Source organism: Scomber scombrus, chromosome 23, assembly GCF_963691925.1.
Source record: "Scomber scombrus chromosome 23, fScoSco1.1, whole genome shotgun sequence".
In the NCBI taxonomy this organism is placed as follows: Eukaryota; Metazoa; Chordata; class Actinopteri; order Scombriformes; family Scombridae; genus Scomber; species Scomber scombrus.
In genome coordinates this window covers 3336344-3350477 of record NC_084992.1, presented here as the reverse complement: position 1 = coordinate 3350477, position 14134 = coordinate 3336344, and the positions used below count along the sequence as shown (strand labels likewise).

The 14134-nt window shown below is 36.5% G+C and overlaps 2 protein-coding genes across 2 annotated transcripts in view; both read left to right on the top strand.

Moving 5' to 3' along the window:
• The window catches only part of LOC134006179 (zinc finger protein 208-like), a 1001836-nt gene that overhangs the window by 597988 nt on the left and 389714 nt on the right, over positions 1-14134 (top strand). The window lies entirely within an intron of this gene.
• On the top strand, positions 11493-14048 carry LOC134006209 (myelin-oligodendrocyte glycoprotein-like). Its single transcript, XM_062445300.1, has 5 exons — positions 11493-11591; positions 12948-13325; positions 13486-13578; positions 13722-13831; positions 13938-14048. The coding sequence occupies exons 1-5, from the start codon at positions 11513-11515 to the stop codon at positions 13986-13988; spliced, it is 711 nt and encodes a 236-aa protein (XP_062301284.1). The 5' UTR covers positions 11493-11512; the 3' UTR covers positions 13989-14048.

The window sequence follows — 14134 nt, the reverse complement described above, 5'->3', positions numbered from 1 at the left end:
TTCTGGGGCCCTACTGGAATTTATTTGCATGACTCATCATTAATGATCATGTGAGCTGACAGACACCTGTCATATGTTTGTGGTGTAACCATGTTTAAAGGTTAAACAAGCTCAAACCGCAGTCATCAATATTTGTATATAAGCAATTGATCACATGACTAAATCTCATGTGAAGTGTTTCACTTCTCATGACAAATAATTAGCACCTGACTCTGTGGTTTCTACTGAGCTGCAGGTTCTATTTTGGTTCTTTGTGGTTTTCAAGCTCACAGCTGGACTGTATTTCAAGCAGCACACAGATAACAAATTATTAACTAGCTTATGATGATATTTAGCTTAGTTGGTAACAGAAGCTAATATTTTAACCAACTTCAGTCCTGATCATAACTACCACATATTCATTCATTTTCAGTATTTTAACTCTTTAAATGTCAGTTTTTGTTATAATACCACTCATTTTCATAAAAGAGAATTCAATATACTAAAAGCTGTGGGGAATTGTTAGTATCACAGTCTGGGTTATGTCAGCGATTAGAAACAACACTGATAATTAAACAGTAATATTTTTTGTGCAGTAGAGAATCTCACCTGTTGAGTTACAGTTGTGTAATTTATACATGTTTTTTGCACTAAGCTCAACTATACTGTTGTCACATATAAGCCATCAGTAGGTTTACTGCGTTAATTTAGCAGTCTGTAATGATTTGATACAGCGAACGGTAACATGAATGCTAATGCTAGCTTCCTACCGCTAGCTTGCTAACTAACTAATCGTCATTTGCGGAAGGTGTTCGATGGCCGTGTTTGATTTGAAACAACACTAAGTTAGTACATAGTGCACTACATAGAAGTGTGTGATTTGAGACACAACATTTATATGTATTTTATAAACATTGGCTGGAAATGAACTTTAAGTCCATGATTTAGCAATTAGCTTGTTGGCTAATATTTCTCTATTATTGTCGAATGTCTGTTTTATCCTTTTTTTTGCTAATTTAAAAAGAAACTATTGTGAATGTGACGTGATTTATAGATGGCAGTATCACTTTAGTTTTAATGATTAACTTAATTAATGACTCTTCTGTTGTCTGTTCAGGTTTGAAGCTAAGAAAAGCTTTGGGTTTTTATTCAGGCCAGGTGTGTTTCATGTGAAACTGGAGTACACGGACATTGAACTCTCTGTTCCATGAGTCATATTTAGATTGAGAGTTAATAGGGTTTGTCCAACAATAGGAGCTGATTCCTTTGTGCTTGTGCAAATGTTAGAAACTGAGGGTCAGGAGAACACTGCGTGAGTCTTGAAGTATTTTCAGCCGCAGCGATGTGGAAAATAAACTGTAATCAATTCTGTTTACATTCAAAACATTTGAACTGTTTAATAAAAAACACACAATTTATATTTATATAAACACATTTCATTACTGGGTCTGTTGTTTCCTGTCAGATGGTTGTTAGATTGACTGTTGAGTAGAAGGTCGGTACAGCGTCTATTGGAGCGTCTGTTGAAGAAGTACAAACACTTTCAGTATGCAAGTACTAACATCAGGCGGTGGACAAAATAATAGGAACACTATCATTTCAAAATCTATCTTTTACTTTCAAATTCACTCAAATCCAAATGAACTTTGTTGTTTTTTCTGGCCGAACTTGAACTGAATCATTTAAGAAATGAGTGGTCTAATGAGTTTCCCCTCGCAATAGCCCCCATGTTCTAAAATCTACCTTCATTGTGTGACTGGGGGATTTCTGGGTTTACAGTATATACAGATGAATAATAATAAATTCTCTGGAGAACAGCCAGGGGTTTGTTTTATAAAGAGAAAATGAAAGATTGTCTGTTTGTCTGTATTTGCAAACTGAAACTGAAATGTCTGTGTTTAATGCAAACAAAGTAAAGTACAGAGATGGGTATCTATCTATCTATCTATCTATCTATCTATCTATCTATCTATCTATCTATCTATCTATCTATCTATCTATCTATCTATCTATCTATCTATCTATCTATCTATCTATCTATCTCTGTCTGTCTGTCTGTCTGTCTGTCTGTCTGTCTGTCTGTCTGTCTGTCTGTCTGTCTGTCTGTCTGTCTGTCTGTCTGTCTGTCTATCTATCTATCTATTCTACATTTTGTATGATATACTTGCCATACTGTAAACATATACAGATATACAGTGCCAGTAAAAAGTATTCAAGTTAATGTTAATGTATTATCTTCTTTCGATTTTGAACCAAAAAATGATTATTTATGGCAAAAATCAACAGAAAGACTCTGAAAGTGAAAACAGATTTGCGACGTGATGGTTCGTGGGTAGGATGATTGGATTTTTGGCTTTGCAGACATCAACAACCTACTGCCTACTCCTTATCAAGTTATCCTGCATGATGGCTGAGTTTGTGAAGCTGACTGCTCTTTTTTACTCCAAGCCTTTTCTTCAGTGCAATCGTCTCATCCATAAACTAAATGGACTGACAAACTTGAATGATTGCAAATCTATTCAAATTAATTACAAATAAAAATAATGTATACATAACATTTTGAAAACAATCAGCTGTTTTACATGTAAAATATTGATCTAACAAGTTCCTCAAACTTGAGTACTTTTTTACGTCTCACCACTGTTAAATGGTTCATTAACAATCTGAGTGCATGTATAAAGTGTTTGTAAAAAGTACATTAAAATTTTAAAGTACTGTAATGACTTCACTACTATCAAATTCTGTCAGTTATAAGTCAATAAATTCACTTTTTGTGCACTTTCATTTTCCAGAATAAAGTAATAAAAAAAAGAAGAAAAAACTGATCAGGAGCCAAAAGACAGTAAAGCAGGAAAACAGCTGCAGCCTGTTTTCAGTTTGTCTTTACCAGACACTCAATCTGTATCTATGGGTTTTTTTTATGCTCTGTATCATAAAAACCCAATCATATTTGTATCCATGTTATCATATCAAATAATAATATAAACTCAGTGACTCATAGTAGCAATGGGTCGTTACTTTAAGGTGGCGGAGATAAGAACTGTTTTAGTTACTATAACCATGGTGATGTTTGTTTTATTGACTGAGGACCAATAAAGGTTTAAACATGCAAGAGGGCGGCACTTTTGTTTCCAAGCAAGATAATAACAAACACACATGGCCAGCAGGGCGTTACACAATTACTTAATGGAAGAAATGTGTGTGTGTGTGTGTGTGTGTGTGTGTGTGTGTGTGTGTGTGTGTGTGTGTGTGTGTGTGTGTGTGTGTGTGTGTGTTTATGTTTTTGCGTTGAGATGGTTGATGCTTTTACATCATTCTTTTAAAGAAGAGCTGAAGTCTAATGTGGATTCGTACATTGGTAAGTTTTGACTTTGTTTTTAGATTTTTCTTATCTTTAAAAAAAAAAAGCAACTGTTGGTTATCATTTGGAGAACATGTCTATAACACCATATTATATATTAACAATTATTTTCATTATTGATTAATCTGCCAATTATTTTCCTGATTAATCAAAAATTAAGATAATCAATTAAAAAACATATATATGACAAAAAAGTATAAAATCTTCACATTTAAGACGCTTCAACCAGTAAATATTTAGAATTCATGCTTCAAAATAAATAAATAAAACAATGAACAGATGATTAATTACCTGTGGTCCTTTTTGGTTGCACTCCCTGTGTGATGGTGACGTCAGTGTACGAAACATTGTTGTCTGCAACACAAAACGTCACCAGCTGGGTTTAAACATGTAAATCCAGATGTTTGATGTGGATTACAAAAAAAACCAAACAACAACAACTTGAGAAAAAACAGAAAAAGTATTTATCACTTGTGGTTTGCTGTTTGCTACGTCTCCCTTGTGTGTGGGCGTAGTCACTTGAGTTAGTCTTTTTTTCCCCATGTTAGGCAATCTCCAGTTTCCAAGCCCCTTCCTAAATTCCTCAACGGTAATCTTGATTGGTCGAGAACTCCAATCTCAGCGATCTAATCAGTGGATCCAATCAGTGACTAAGGTCTTGGGAAAGTGTGTCAGTTAGTTTTAGCTCCAGTTTTCCTTGGATCCTTTTTTTGGTCATATTTGGTTCTTGATTTCGTTGGTAGTTTTCCACTTGTGTTTGTGTATATTTTTATGTTCTCTTTCCCCTATGAGCTGGATTGTAACAATGCTTTTGGACAATAATGGAGCAGCGGGACCTTACTATAGATCATTTTTAAAAAGCTTGTTATTATCTATGATTATCAGTTACAGCAATCGAAATTGATCAAATACAGTATAACTTAATAACATTAACCAATGCATTAAAACAATTGGATTTGGTATGTAGCTTTAACACCTAAAGAAGCTAATGGAATTTGAGTGGAGTTATGTTTACATCATCAAAACCCATTTTTTACAGTATTTTAAATCCTGCATTGTTTATATCCATGTTTACATACTCCATGTTTCTCCTTCTTTGCCTTTGTTGGTATATTGCTGCATTTCTTGGTGCATTGCAGTCACCTGTACATCAGTGGAACAGTCAAACAATATGGGGACAAACTGTAGGTGTGTCTGGAGTGATTATTTGTTTTTACTGCTTGATTCATTCTACATACTTTAGTGAGACTATAGCATTTCTTTCACTAGATATTTGTTTGGTGTATTTTTGTTGAAAGGGTTGGGCAGCACTACAGATATAGACAGGAAGGGTTTTTATTGTGAATATGGACGGACAACTTCTACCTCGTTATTTTCAGCTCAAGAACAAAACATTTCGTGACACAAGAACCGAGACAAAATGTTATACCACCCATTGATGTCATCATTACGCAAAGACTAGACTTGCTCTGTTTCATATGAATGCTTCAAACAATTTGCATCACAACTATTTGTATGTAAGTGGCAGCACTCCCAGTTTGTCTTTGTTGTTTGGACTTCTGTTTAACAAACATATTATTTTTAGGAACAATTCCTTTGAAACGATTTCCTTTGCATCATTAACATCTCAGTGAGGCCATGAACGATGCTGTATGAATTAAAGCTGCAATGTTTAGGTGATTAATGGATTTGTTGCAAACTGTTTAACAAATCAATAAATATTATATTCATTATTTAACCTATTTTTAAGGGGAAACAAATCCAAATTCTCTGATTCCAGCTTCCCAAAATGTTATATCTTGTAATTTCTTTAGTCCTCTATGACAGTAAACTGAATATCTTTGGGCTGCAGACTGTTGTGGACACAATAAGACATTTCAAGGCATCATCTTCAATCAAACAACTAATCAGTAAATTGAGAAAATCATCAACAGATGAATTGATTATTAAAATAATTGTTAGTTGCAGCCCTAAAAATCCACTTAATATATCTCCATCCTGTCCAGGCTTCTGTAGATAAAATAAATATATAGTAATGCAACAAACATTATGAAACAATAACCTGATACTCATTTAATGCCTGTAATAAATATCAGATCCTATGTTACAAATTTTAGTGCCAATTTAAAAAAAAATATCACCACCAAAATACAGAAAGCAAAACAAAACACCAAAATACAAAAAGCAAAAATGTCATTTAATTTACATAAAAACCGGCTGACCTTTGTGGCTCCTCCAGAGCAGCGTCAGCGAGACTAGCAAGACGCAGAAGCCCACCACAGGAAGTAAAATGCATGCGAGGAGGGACTCAGGCGGCTCAGGACGCCCTGTTCAAAACAACAATACCACAAGCTGGCCTCAATGCAAAGAAAACAAAAAGCTGTGTCGACATGACTTTGGGTTAATCTAGGTTAAACATGCCGATGATAAATTCATACCAATCCTTTCATCTAGCCCCCCGATACAGATCAGAACACTGAAGATAGGAATATTCCTTTAAAGTAATGGGTGTTGTTGCTTCAAATGTCTATTTTGAAAATCTGCCTTGAACTGTTGACCTTTTTTTGCATTTTGCAAAATATGTATTAATCCTAAAAAAGAGGGTATTTACATTTTAAAGAATAGAAAAACATGACTGAAAGCCAAGTCACAGCATTTTTCACTGCAAAATCAGTTACTTACAATATCTTTGATGTCTGCTGTGTGTGTGTGTTGATTGTCACAATATTTCACTCAGTTCAATAGTACTTTTTTATGCTACTTGTCCTGTTAGCACAAATTAGCTAAAGTAGCCCAAGTGTGCAGTGCTCTTGTGTTCTTCGTAAGCTAGCATTAGCGTGGGTCCGAGATTGCGGGGTGTGTTTCAAGAATGTGAAAGGCAATACCCGACACTTTGTAAAGTCCATGGCACAAGTACAACTTCTGAATAAGCTTTGTGAACTTATTATCCCATTAGCAGCCACGCTAACAAATTTACTGTCTGTCAGTTGGTCAACAACAATAGTTCCCCATCAAGCCTTTTGAGTCGCCATCAAGAAGCAAGAGCTTACCTCTAACAGCCAGCCAGCTGTGTAGTGACTGTCCGACTCCAGAGATGTTACAATTGTAGAGTCCTTCATCAGATTCAGAAACACTGTGGATGGTCATGTTTCCTGTAGAGCTGGTTGCCACGAGGAAGCCATCTTTGTAGAAATCAGCAGTGAGGTTGTAAGAGAAATTCATATCTGTGCAGCTCAGAGTTACATCGTCTCCCTCCATCACAGGAAGGGCAGGACTCTCCAGGATCACAGGACCAGCTGAATGGATAAGGCAGAAATACAAAACAACAATTTAGGGATCATGTAACTTTAGGCACTCTGCTGATAAAGTCAAACACTTTAGTGCAACACATACTGGTGGCATCCCTTTGGAAACTTTCTGTTCAAGAGGTAAAAAAAACCTCTACATTTATAGTTACTAAAACTCCAGCATTTAAATATAACCATAGTATGTTATGTTTCCTTTAAAAATTACACCAGAAAATAGTGTTGGGGGATTTCATGGATATAGACGAAACCAAGTTTTTTCTGTTTGTATATTGTTGTCGGTTCGTTATAGGGGGAAATTTTACTCCAAGAACATGCTTCATTTTTTCAGGACAACCAATGAAAGAAAGGCTGAGTGAGAGAATACATTGAGCTACAGATGATTGTGGAACAGAAGCTAGGCATGCCATACAAACACCAGAAGTACTGTGGTCAAGGTATAGTAGTGTGTACTTCAACAAACATGCCAAGATGTTGCTTTGGACCTTGAATGTTGCTACATCTACATTTGATATTTAGAGAGCAAAAGTACCTGCTTTGACCACAAAAGATCGCTTGTCAGAACATAAAAATAAGGTGGAGACATTTAAATAAACAACAAATGCTGCTAATTTTCTGTTGAGGACAGAAATAGATGCAAAATAATAATAATACTAATATTAGAAGTATCTTCTTCCCTAAAAGCCTTTGACCAAGTTACTTTGAGTGTAGTTTGGTTAAACTCACCGGTCACAGTGATGTTGATGGTGTTGCTGCACCTTCCTTCTCCAGATTCACACCAGTACACTCCAGTGTCATACGGGTAAACATCATCAATGGAGCAGTTAGATTCATTTATTTTTTTCCTGGGTATGGGACACTCTTCGTTTGTGACTGTAGATGTGTTCCTTATAACTCTCCACTGAGAAGACTTTCCCGGCTCCCCACAGCTCAGAGACAGCGACTCGTAGTGAAAGAACTGGGACCTGTCAGGAGAAACCCTCAGGGAAGCTGCAAGAGTCCGAGAAAATATCACAAATTAAGATCTCAAGCAACGGAAGTCTTATAGAAGTGAACAACTATGACAACTTTGTTGCTGTTTAGACACCCGGCAGGTTTCGAGTTGGTTGCTTCTTTGTTTCACGTATGTGTTATTATTTAAAAACAAACATGTTGATTCAAGCTGCTCAAAGTCTTTCCACACTTACACTTTTAAATAATGAGTTCACTTACAAATCAGTTGGTTTAGACAACAATGAAAGCCAATATTGGTCAGAGAAAGAAATCAATATTACAGTAAATAATAGTGTTTCATTTATATTATCAGTATAAATGAGCATGTCCTTATTCACATGATGGCTTGTATGAACTGTATTGACACAAAAACATTTTTTTCTTTTGCAAGAATGTTTTACTTTTGAAAAGGGGCGTTAATGTTTTGCTGGTTTTAGTTAGTAGTTTTGTAGTTAATGTAAAGAGTTTTGCAAAAAATAGCCTATAGTGTCAGAGATAGTACCTGAGCAATCAGAAAAAACTTTGAACAGAATGAGCTTAATGCTATGAAGACCCAACCAAAGAAGCAAAGTTGATAGCGTCTGCAGCTGCAGAGATGCAGTAAGATTCCATCTTTTAATCTGACCAGAGTAAATTTTCAATTGAAAACAGATATGAACAATAAAACTACACACAAACAAACAAACAAATTCATAACTCGTTTCATAACTAAATTGGAGTGAAAACTGTCCAAAAACACTCACCAATGACCGTACACAGTATTGTGATCTCCATGCTGCTTGGTTGCAGATAAACAGACAGAACGACTGAATGACTGGCGGACTGTGAGCCTATGGGGCTTTGGGTGGGGGGGAAGGGGGGGGACAATCTAACTGAATGTCACAGAGGCCACAGCTTCCTGCTGTACTGATCGTCTCCAGGTCCAAATGTGTGAACACTTTGTTTGTGCAGGATGTCTCCGCTTTTTGTTAACACCTCAAATGTCAAAGGTTTGTGACTGTGGCCTCTTTTTACTTTCTGCAGTCTGAAGTTTTTGTTCATGTAGGCGTTTTAAACCTGAATCAAAGCAGACGATCGTCCACTTAGCCTGCCTGTTACAGGATCAGCATTTTACAAGTCTGTCCTAAAAACAATATTCAGGAGCCCGAATGAACATTGATACATTTTTTTTACTTTAAGTATTTCTCCTGTTCAGCTGACCATCCAGAGAACTCTTCATGGTGCACTTTCAATGTAAGTGATGGGATACAGAATCTGTGTATTTAAAAGTTCATGTGAAGCTAACATCAACGACTTCAGCTATCTAATTTAGTCAAGTCTTTGAAAGTTTCTGTCTTTTTAGTGCTACATTTCTTCATTTTTTTTACGATCTCTCTACTACAGCCAAACAGGAAAACTGTCCATCAAGGCCAAGCAGCAACTACCATGATTTGAAGCCCTCTTATAAGTTTGCTGATGGTCATTTTGGAATTGTTTACTCCATTAGTAACATTTGAAGATTGATTTAATTGTCTGCCATATGGGAGTTGACTGACAGGTGACAGTCAATGTTAATTTCAGCACCTGATAAACTGTGAACATGTCCTTTAATTGTATTACATATGTCTTATATCTTATGTATCTTTGTACCGGGATGAAGTGTTGCACATCCATTTAGTCAGACACAATGATGACTCATCACTGCTGAATCATGGCAATTTAGATTCATCAGTGCCTTTTGACCCATTTGGAGGAGCTGGTTGGATATAGACATGTAGAGACATGTCTGTGTTGTCAAATATGTCACCTTTATTGTCATCATCCATCACTGCTTAGTCTACATACTTGTGATTGATTATAATCAGTTATTCTTATATTTCTAATTGATTAAAGCAGCTGTTCTCAGATTCCTGAAATTTGAGGATTCGCTGCTTTTGTTCATTAAATATCTTTGGCTTTTAGATGTATCATCAGATTTATCATATAAATAAGCTAATTAAGGAAGTAACCTCCGGCTCTGGGATATTGTGATGAACATTCTTCAGTACTTTGACATTTTATAAAGTAATAAGTTATTGGATTCATTAAACAAAAAGTGACAGTCGTCACACCATGTTTCACACCAACACCAGTTGTTACATCAGAAACTCAGGGGCTTCTCCACTCCAGTAAATCAACTGGTGGGGTTCACCGGGGGTTTCCACAGAATATCTACCTGTGATAATGCTGTTAGTGGGACAGATAAAAAAGGAATACGTTTCATATTTAGACTCTAAATATGTTTTTTTAATGATGATGAATCATGATGAATGATCTAATCTATTCGGTAATATGTTGCTGAGTCATAAAACTATTTGATGGTGAGACATGTTGGTTAACCCGCACAGTAACTCGTGACTATGATGATGTGAAATGTAAGATATGTGGGCTAAAGAGCAATGGACCACAGTATAAACATCAGACACCTCAACTCTCCCTTTAGCCTCGCGCATGTAACACAAGCACGAGAGGGAGCGCGAGTGTGTGTGACCGCCCATGCCATGTGTCAGAGAGAGAACAATGATGATAAACAATGATGTCGATAATAATAATAATAATAATAATAATAATAATAATAATAATAATAATAATAATAATAATAATAATAGTAATAACAATAATCATAGTAATAAATGAATATTAAATAAACACGTGTAAAGCTCACAGTTGATATATATTTGAACAGATGTCCCCCTGTACGTTCACATAAAAAGTCACTTGTAGTTGTTTTGTTTGGTTGGGAAAGACTAAAAAAAAACACAAAAAAACAGCGTTTCTCTGCAGTGTTTCCCAGAAAACGTTATTGACTGTACAGTATTAATACTGTGATGAGTGAAACTCCGGGGGAACTTTTATTCGAGTTGTATTCATATTTATCAGTCTCCTCCCTCTTACAGTTTCATTTCCTCATTTATTCAGTCTGTATCGAGCGTTTATTGAAGCTGATTCACTAGTGAAGGTTTCACTGTCTCAGACTCTGGTTGAATATTATTTTATTTCTCAAGCAGTATCTTTACTATAATTACTGCTTCTATTTCATTTCATTTCATTATTTTTCTTTCATATTCAAATGTTACACACCGTGAATTCAGCCTCAGCTCAGTTCTGTTATAACACTGTGACTCACAACTAAATTTAAGGAAACGGCACACAGCTTTTAAACACGTAGCATCAATGAATAATCAGTCACTGTGATTGATCATCTGATGGATCATCAAACTGGAAATATCTGAGTGAGCAGGATCAAAACTTTATCTTGTTAACTTAATGACACTTTCCTCGCTCTGACTCAAGCTCTTAAAGATAAATGTGCACCATGCGCATACACATGCATTAATATCTTTTAGTTTATTCTAAGCTCTTGTAATAGCACACCAATGCTTTGAGTACACTCATTTTAAATGGAGGCTGCCTTTTATTTACCTGTTGCCGTCGTGAATCTTTGTATCGGAGCTCCATTGACGATGGCTGTTTGTTTTTCCACTCATCATGCCTAGAGATCGATCTGGCTGCGATCAGCTGATCTAAAATTGACAACTCAGAGTTTCCCATCAGGTTAATAAACTTAGAGTTTAGTGTTGGACTCAGAGTCTGTTCAAACCTGTTTCCTGGAATAGACCTCTGATCTCCCCAGAGAGAAAATACAGTAAACTTCCATAAACTTTTAGTTATTGTTTTGTTTTTGTTACGTAATAATCACGAGGAAACCTACGCGCGTGGGTGTGTGCCAAGGAACGTCATCGGCGGGTCCGCATGTTTTAAAATGCAGTTACAACAGAGTGAGTCGTCATTAAGCAACAACTCCACAGCAGCAGCACACACGCTGTCTCTCTAGGACGTGTTTCAAGAGGACTTTATGGACTTTAGTGACATGTTTGTGACATTCTGGACATTTTCTCTCTGTCTGGCTTTCATCGTCTGGATTCCTGTTGAAGGTAAACATGTTTCACTATTATCAGCTTGTTAATTTACTGTTTGACCTGAGCGAGAATGAATGAATGAATGAAAGAATCAGAGAACATGTGAAAACATGTTTTACGGTTCGTTTTCTGTGACCACAAACTGTAACGTTAATGTCAACTTAAACTAGTCGTTATATCTAATGTAGAATCGTTGTATTATATTTTAATGTTGACATAACGTAATGTAATTTAACTGAATTACTGCGTCAACGAAAACAAAACCTAAGTAACTACTGTAAGGTAAGAAAGCTATTGTCTAAATGTTGAACCTATAATCTGTTTAATAAGTTAAATAAAATATTTAACAGTTTTTCTATTTTACATACCTGTTCCATTCATTTTAGCCATGTGTGATTTTACTGTTTAACTCACAGCTGACATGGTTCAGCAGTGACCAGTGATGACTGTTTAAGATGATTCAATGATTGAGTAAAGTTGTTCAGAGTGAATCAGAGACGTTTAAAAAAATAAATAAAAAGAAGACCAAAAAAGAGCGTGACAACTTTTGATCAGATAACCTGTCTATTCAAATCAGCCTATCATCCACCTGTCTGCTGGTCACATAGTTTTTGAAGGTGTGGCTTAAATGAAGCGCGTTTATCAAATGTTCGACATGCTGATAACCCGATGACAGTTTGATTTGTCTGCAAAGTAGGGCAGGAACCATTCATTATCATTATTTGTTTGGTTCACGTCCATCCCAAGTTCTCAGAGCCCATGATTCATAATCAAAATGTCTTATTCTTGTCTGACCAAAGTCCAAAACTAAAAGAGTTTTCTTTATTATCATAGTGGAATAACCAGAAAATATTCATATTTTGGAAGCCAGTGAGCTAGTATCTGCCAGTTGCCATGTCACCAGGGCTGCATCATTTTCGTTATTGATTTAGTCTATAAACTGTGGGAAAATAGTGAACGACACATGTTGTTTGTTTAACTTGTGACCCATTCTTCCTTTTTTCAGGTTGTTGTTGTTGTTTTGTCATAAGTTTTAGGTGGTTAAAGGGTTTCTTGTCATAGTCCCACAAAAGTTCCCCTGACAGAAAAAAGTCATGATCTTATAAAAAAAAAACCCATTTGTGCTTCCAGAAAGAGCTGAAACAATTAGCTGATGAATTGATTCGTAGATCAACAGAAAACAATTACTTTTCAGGCCTGAATACGAAACAATTCCTAGTCCCAGCTTCTGGTTTGTGAGGATGTGTTGCTTTTCTTTGTCTTATGTGACAAGAAACTCAATGAGAACGTCGACGATTAGTTGATACAACGAACCAGATTACAGCCTTTGTTAAATTTTCAGGAGATTTACATTTTTCCTCTGTTTTCCAGGTAGGCCAGAGGTGATTGGTTCAACTCAGGCAATCATCGCTTCTCCAGGTGATGATGTCATCCTGCCATGTCACCTGAGCCCGGAGTTTGACGTACAGGAGCTGACGGTGGAGTGGTCGAGGCCTGATCTGAAGCCTGACCCCTCTGATAGGCTGAGCCGAGTCGCCTATGTCCATCTTTACCGGGGCGGACGAGAAGTCCCCGACATGAAGAACCCGGTTTACATCAGCAGGACAGAGCTGTTCGTGGACCAACTGGAGCACGGAAACATATCACTGAAAATCATGAACGTGACTCTTGCAGATCAAGGGAGATTCAGATGTTTGGTCCCCAAGTTGAAGAGCAGAGTGAAATTTGCAATTGTTGAACTTGTTGTTGGTGAGTAGCTGATTCAACCCAAATATTAAAATGTAATACCTTTTCTAAAACTTTGACTTTGTCAGTAACTTAACAATGCTCAACAGTAACCGCTGAACATGTGTTTCTTTTTAGTATTGTGCTGTAAATCATAAGAAATCTTGTTATGTTTTTTTTCCAGAACCAAACTCTGATAAAACCGTGACAACAGAGATGCCACTACATTCCAGAAATCTCCAAACTCCTGATCCGATGGATGAGACAGACGTAAAAGGTGAGAAAACGCAACAACTCTGTGAAGAGGAGAGAAAAAGTCTTTAAAATGAATTATTTTTTTGTTTTGTGTATTTGGTGTATCTCCACTCAGAGACATCCGCCACTTTCTCCACTAACTGTAACTTAATTTTTTCCCATCAGGTGTTCGTGCCAATTGGATTGCTGTAATATCGAGTGTGGTGGTTTTCTGCATCGTATTAATCGCTATAGTCTGTGCATATTTATTTAAACAAAGGTGTCAAAACCCAAATGTAAGTCAGTAATAAACAAACCATATTGTTTCTTCTTGCAGTTTAAAATCAATACAAACTCTTTTGGACGACAGTCAACTAACAATTCTGCTAATTATCCTTCCAGCATCCGAAGTATGACGAAGTTCATGCTTCAAGCACACCACTTCCAGCTTGACCCAAAGGCTCAAAGGCACATTGTGGCTGATGTAAAAGGAGAAGAGAGCGTTAACCTGGATCTTTCTTTAAACCGGCCACAGATGGACACTCTGGATCAGCAGGAGGTTGTTTCTACGATGGATGCAGGCTCCAGTCACAAAGTCC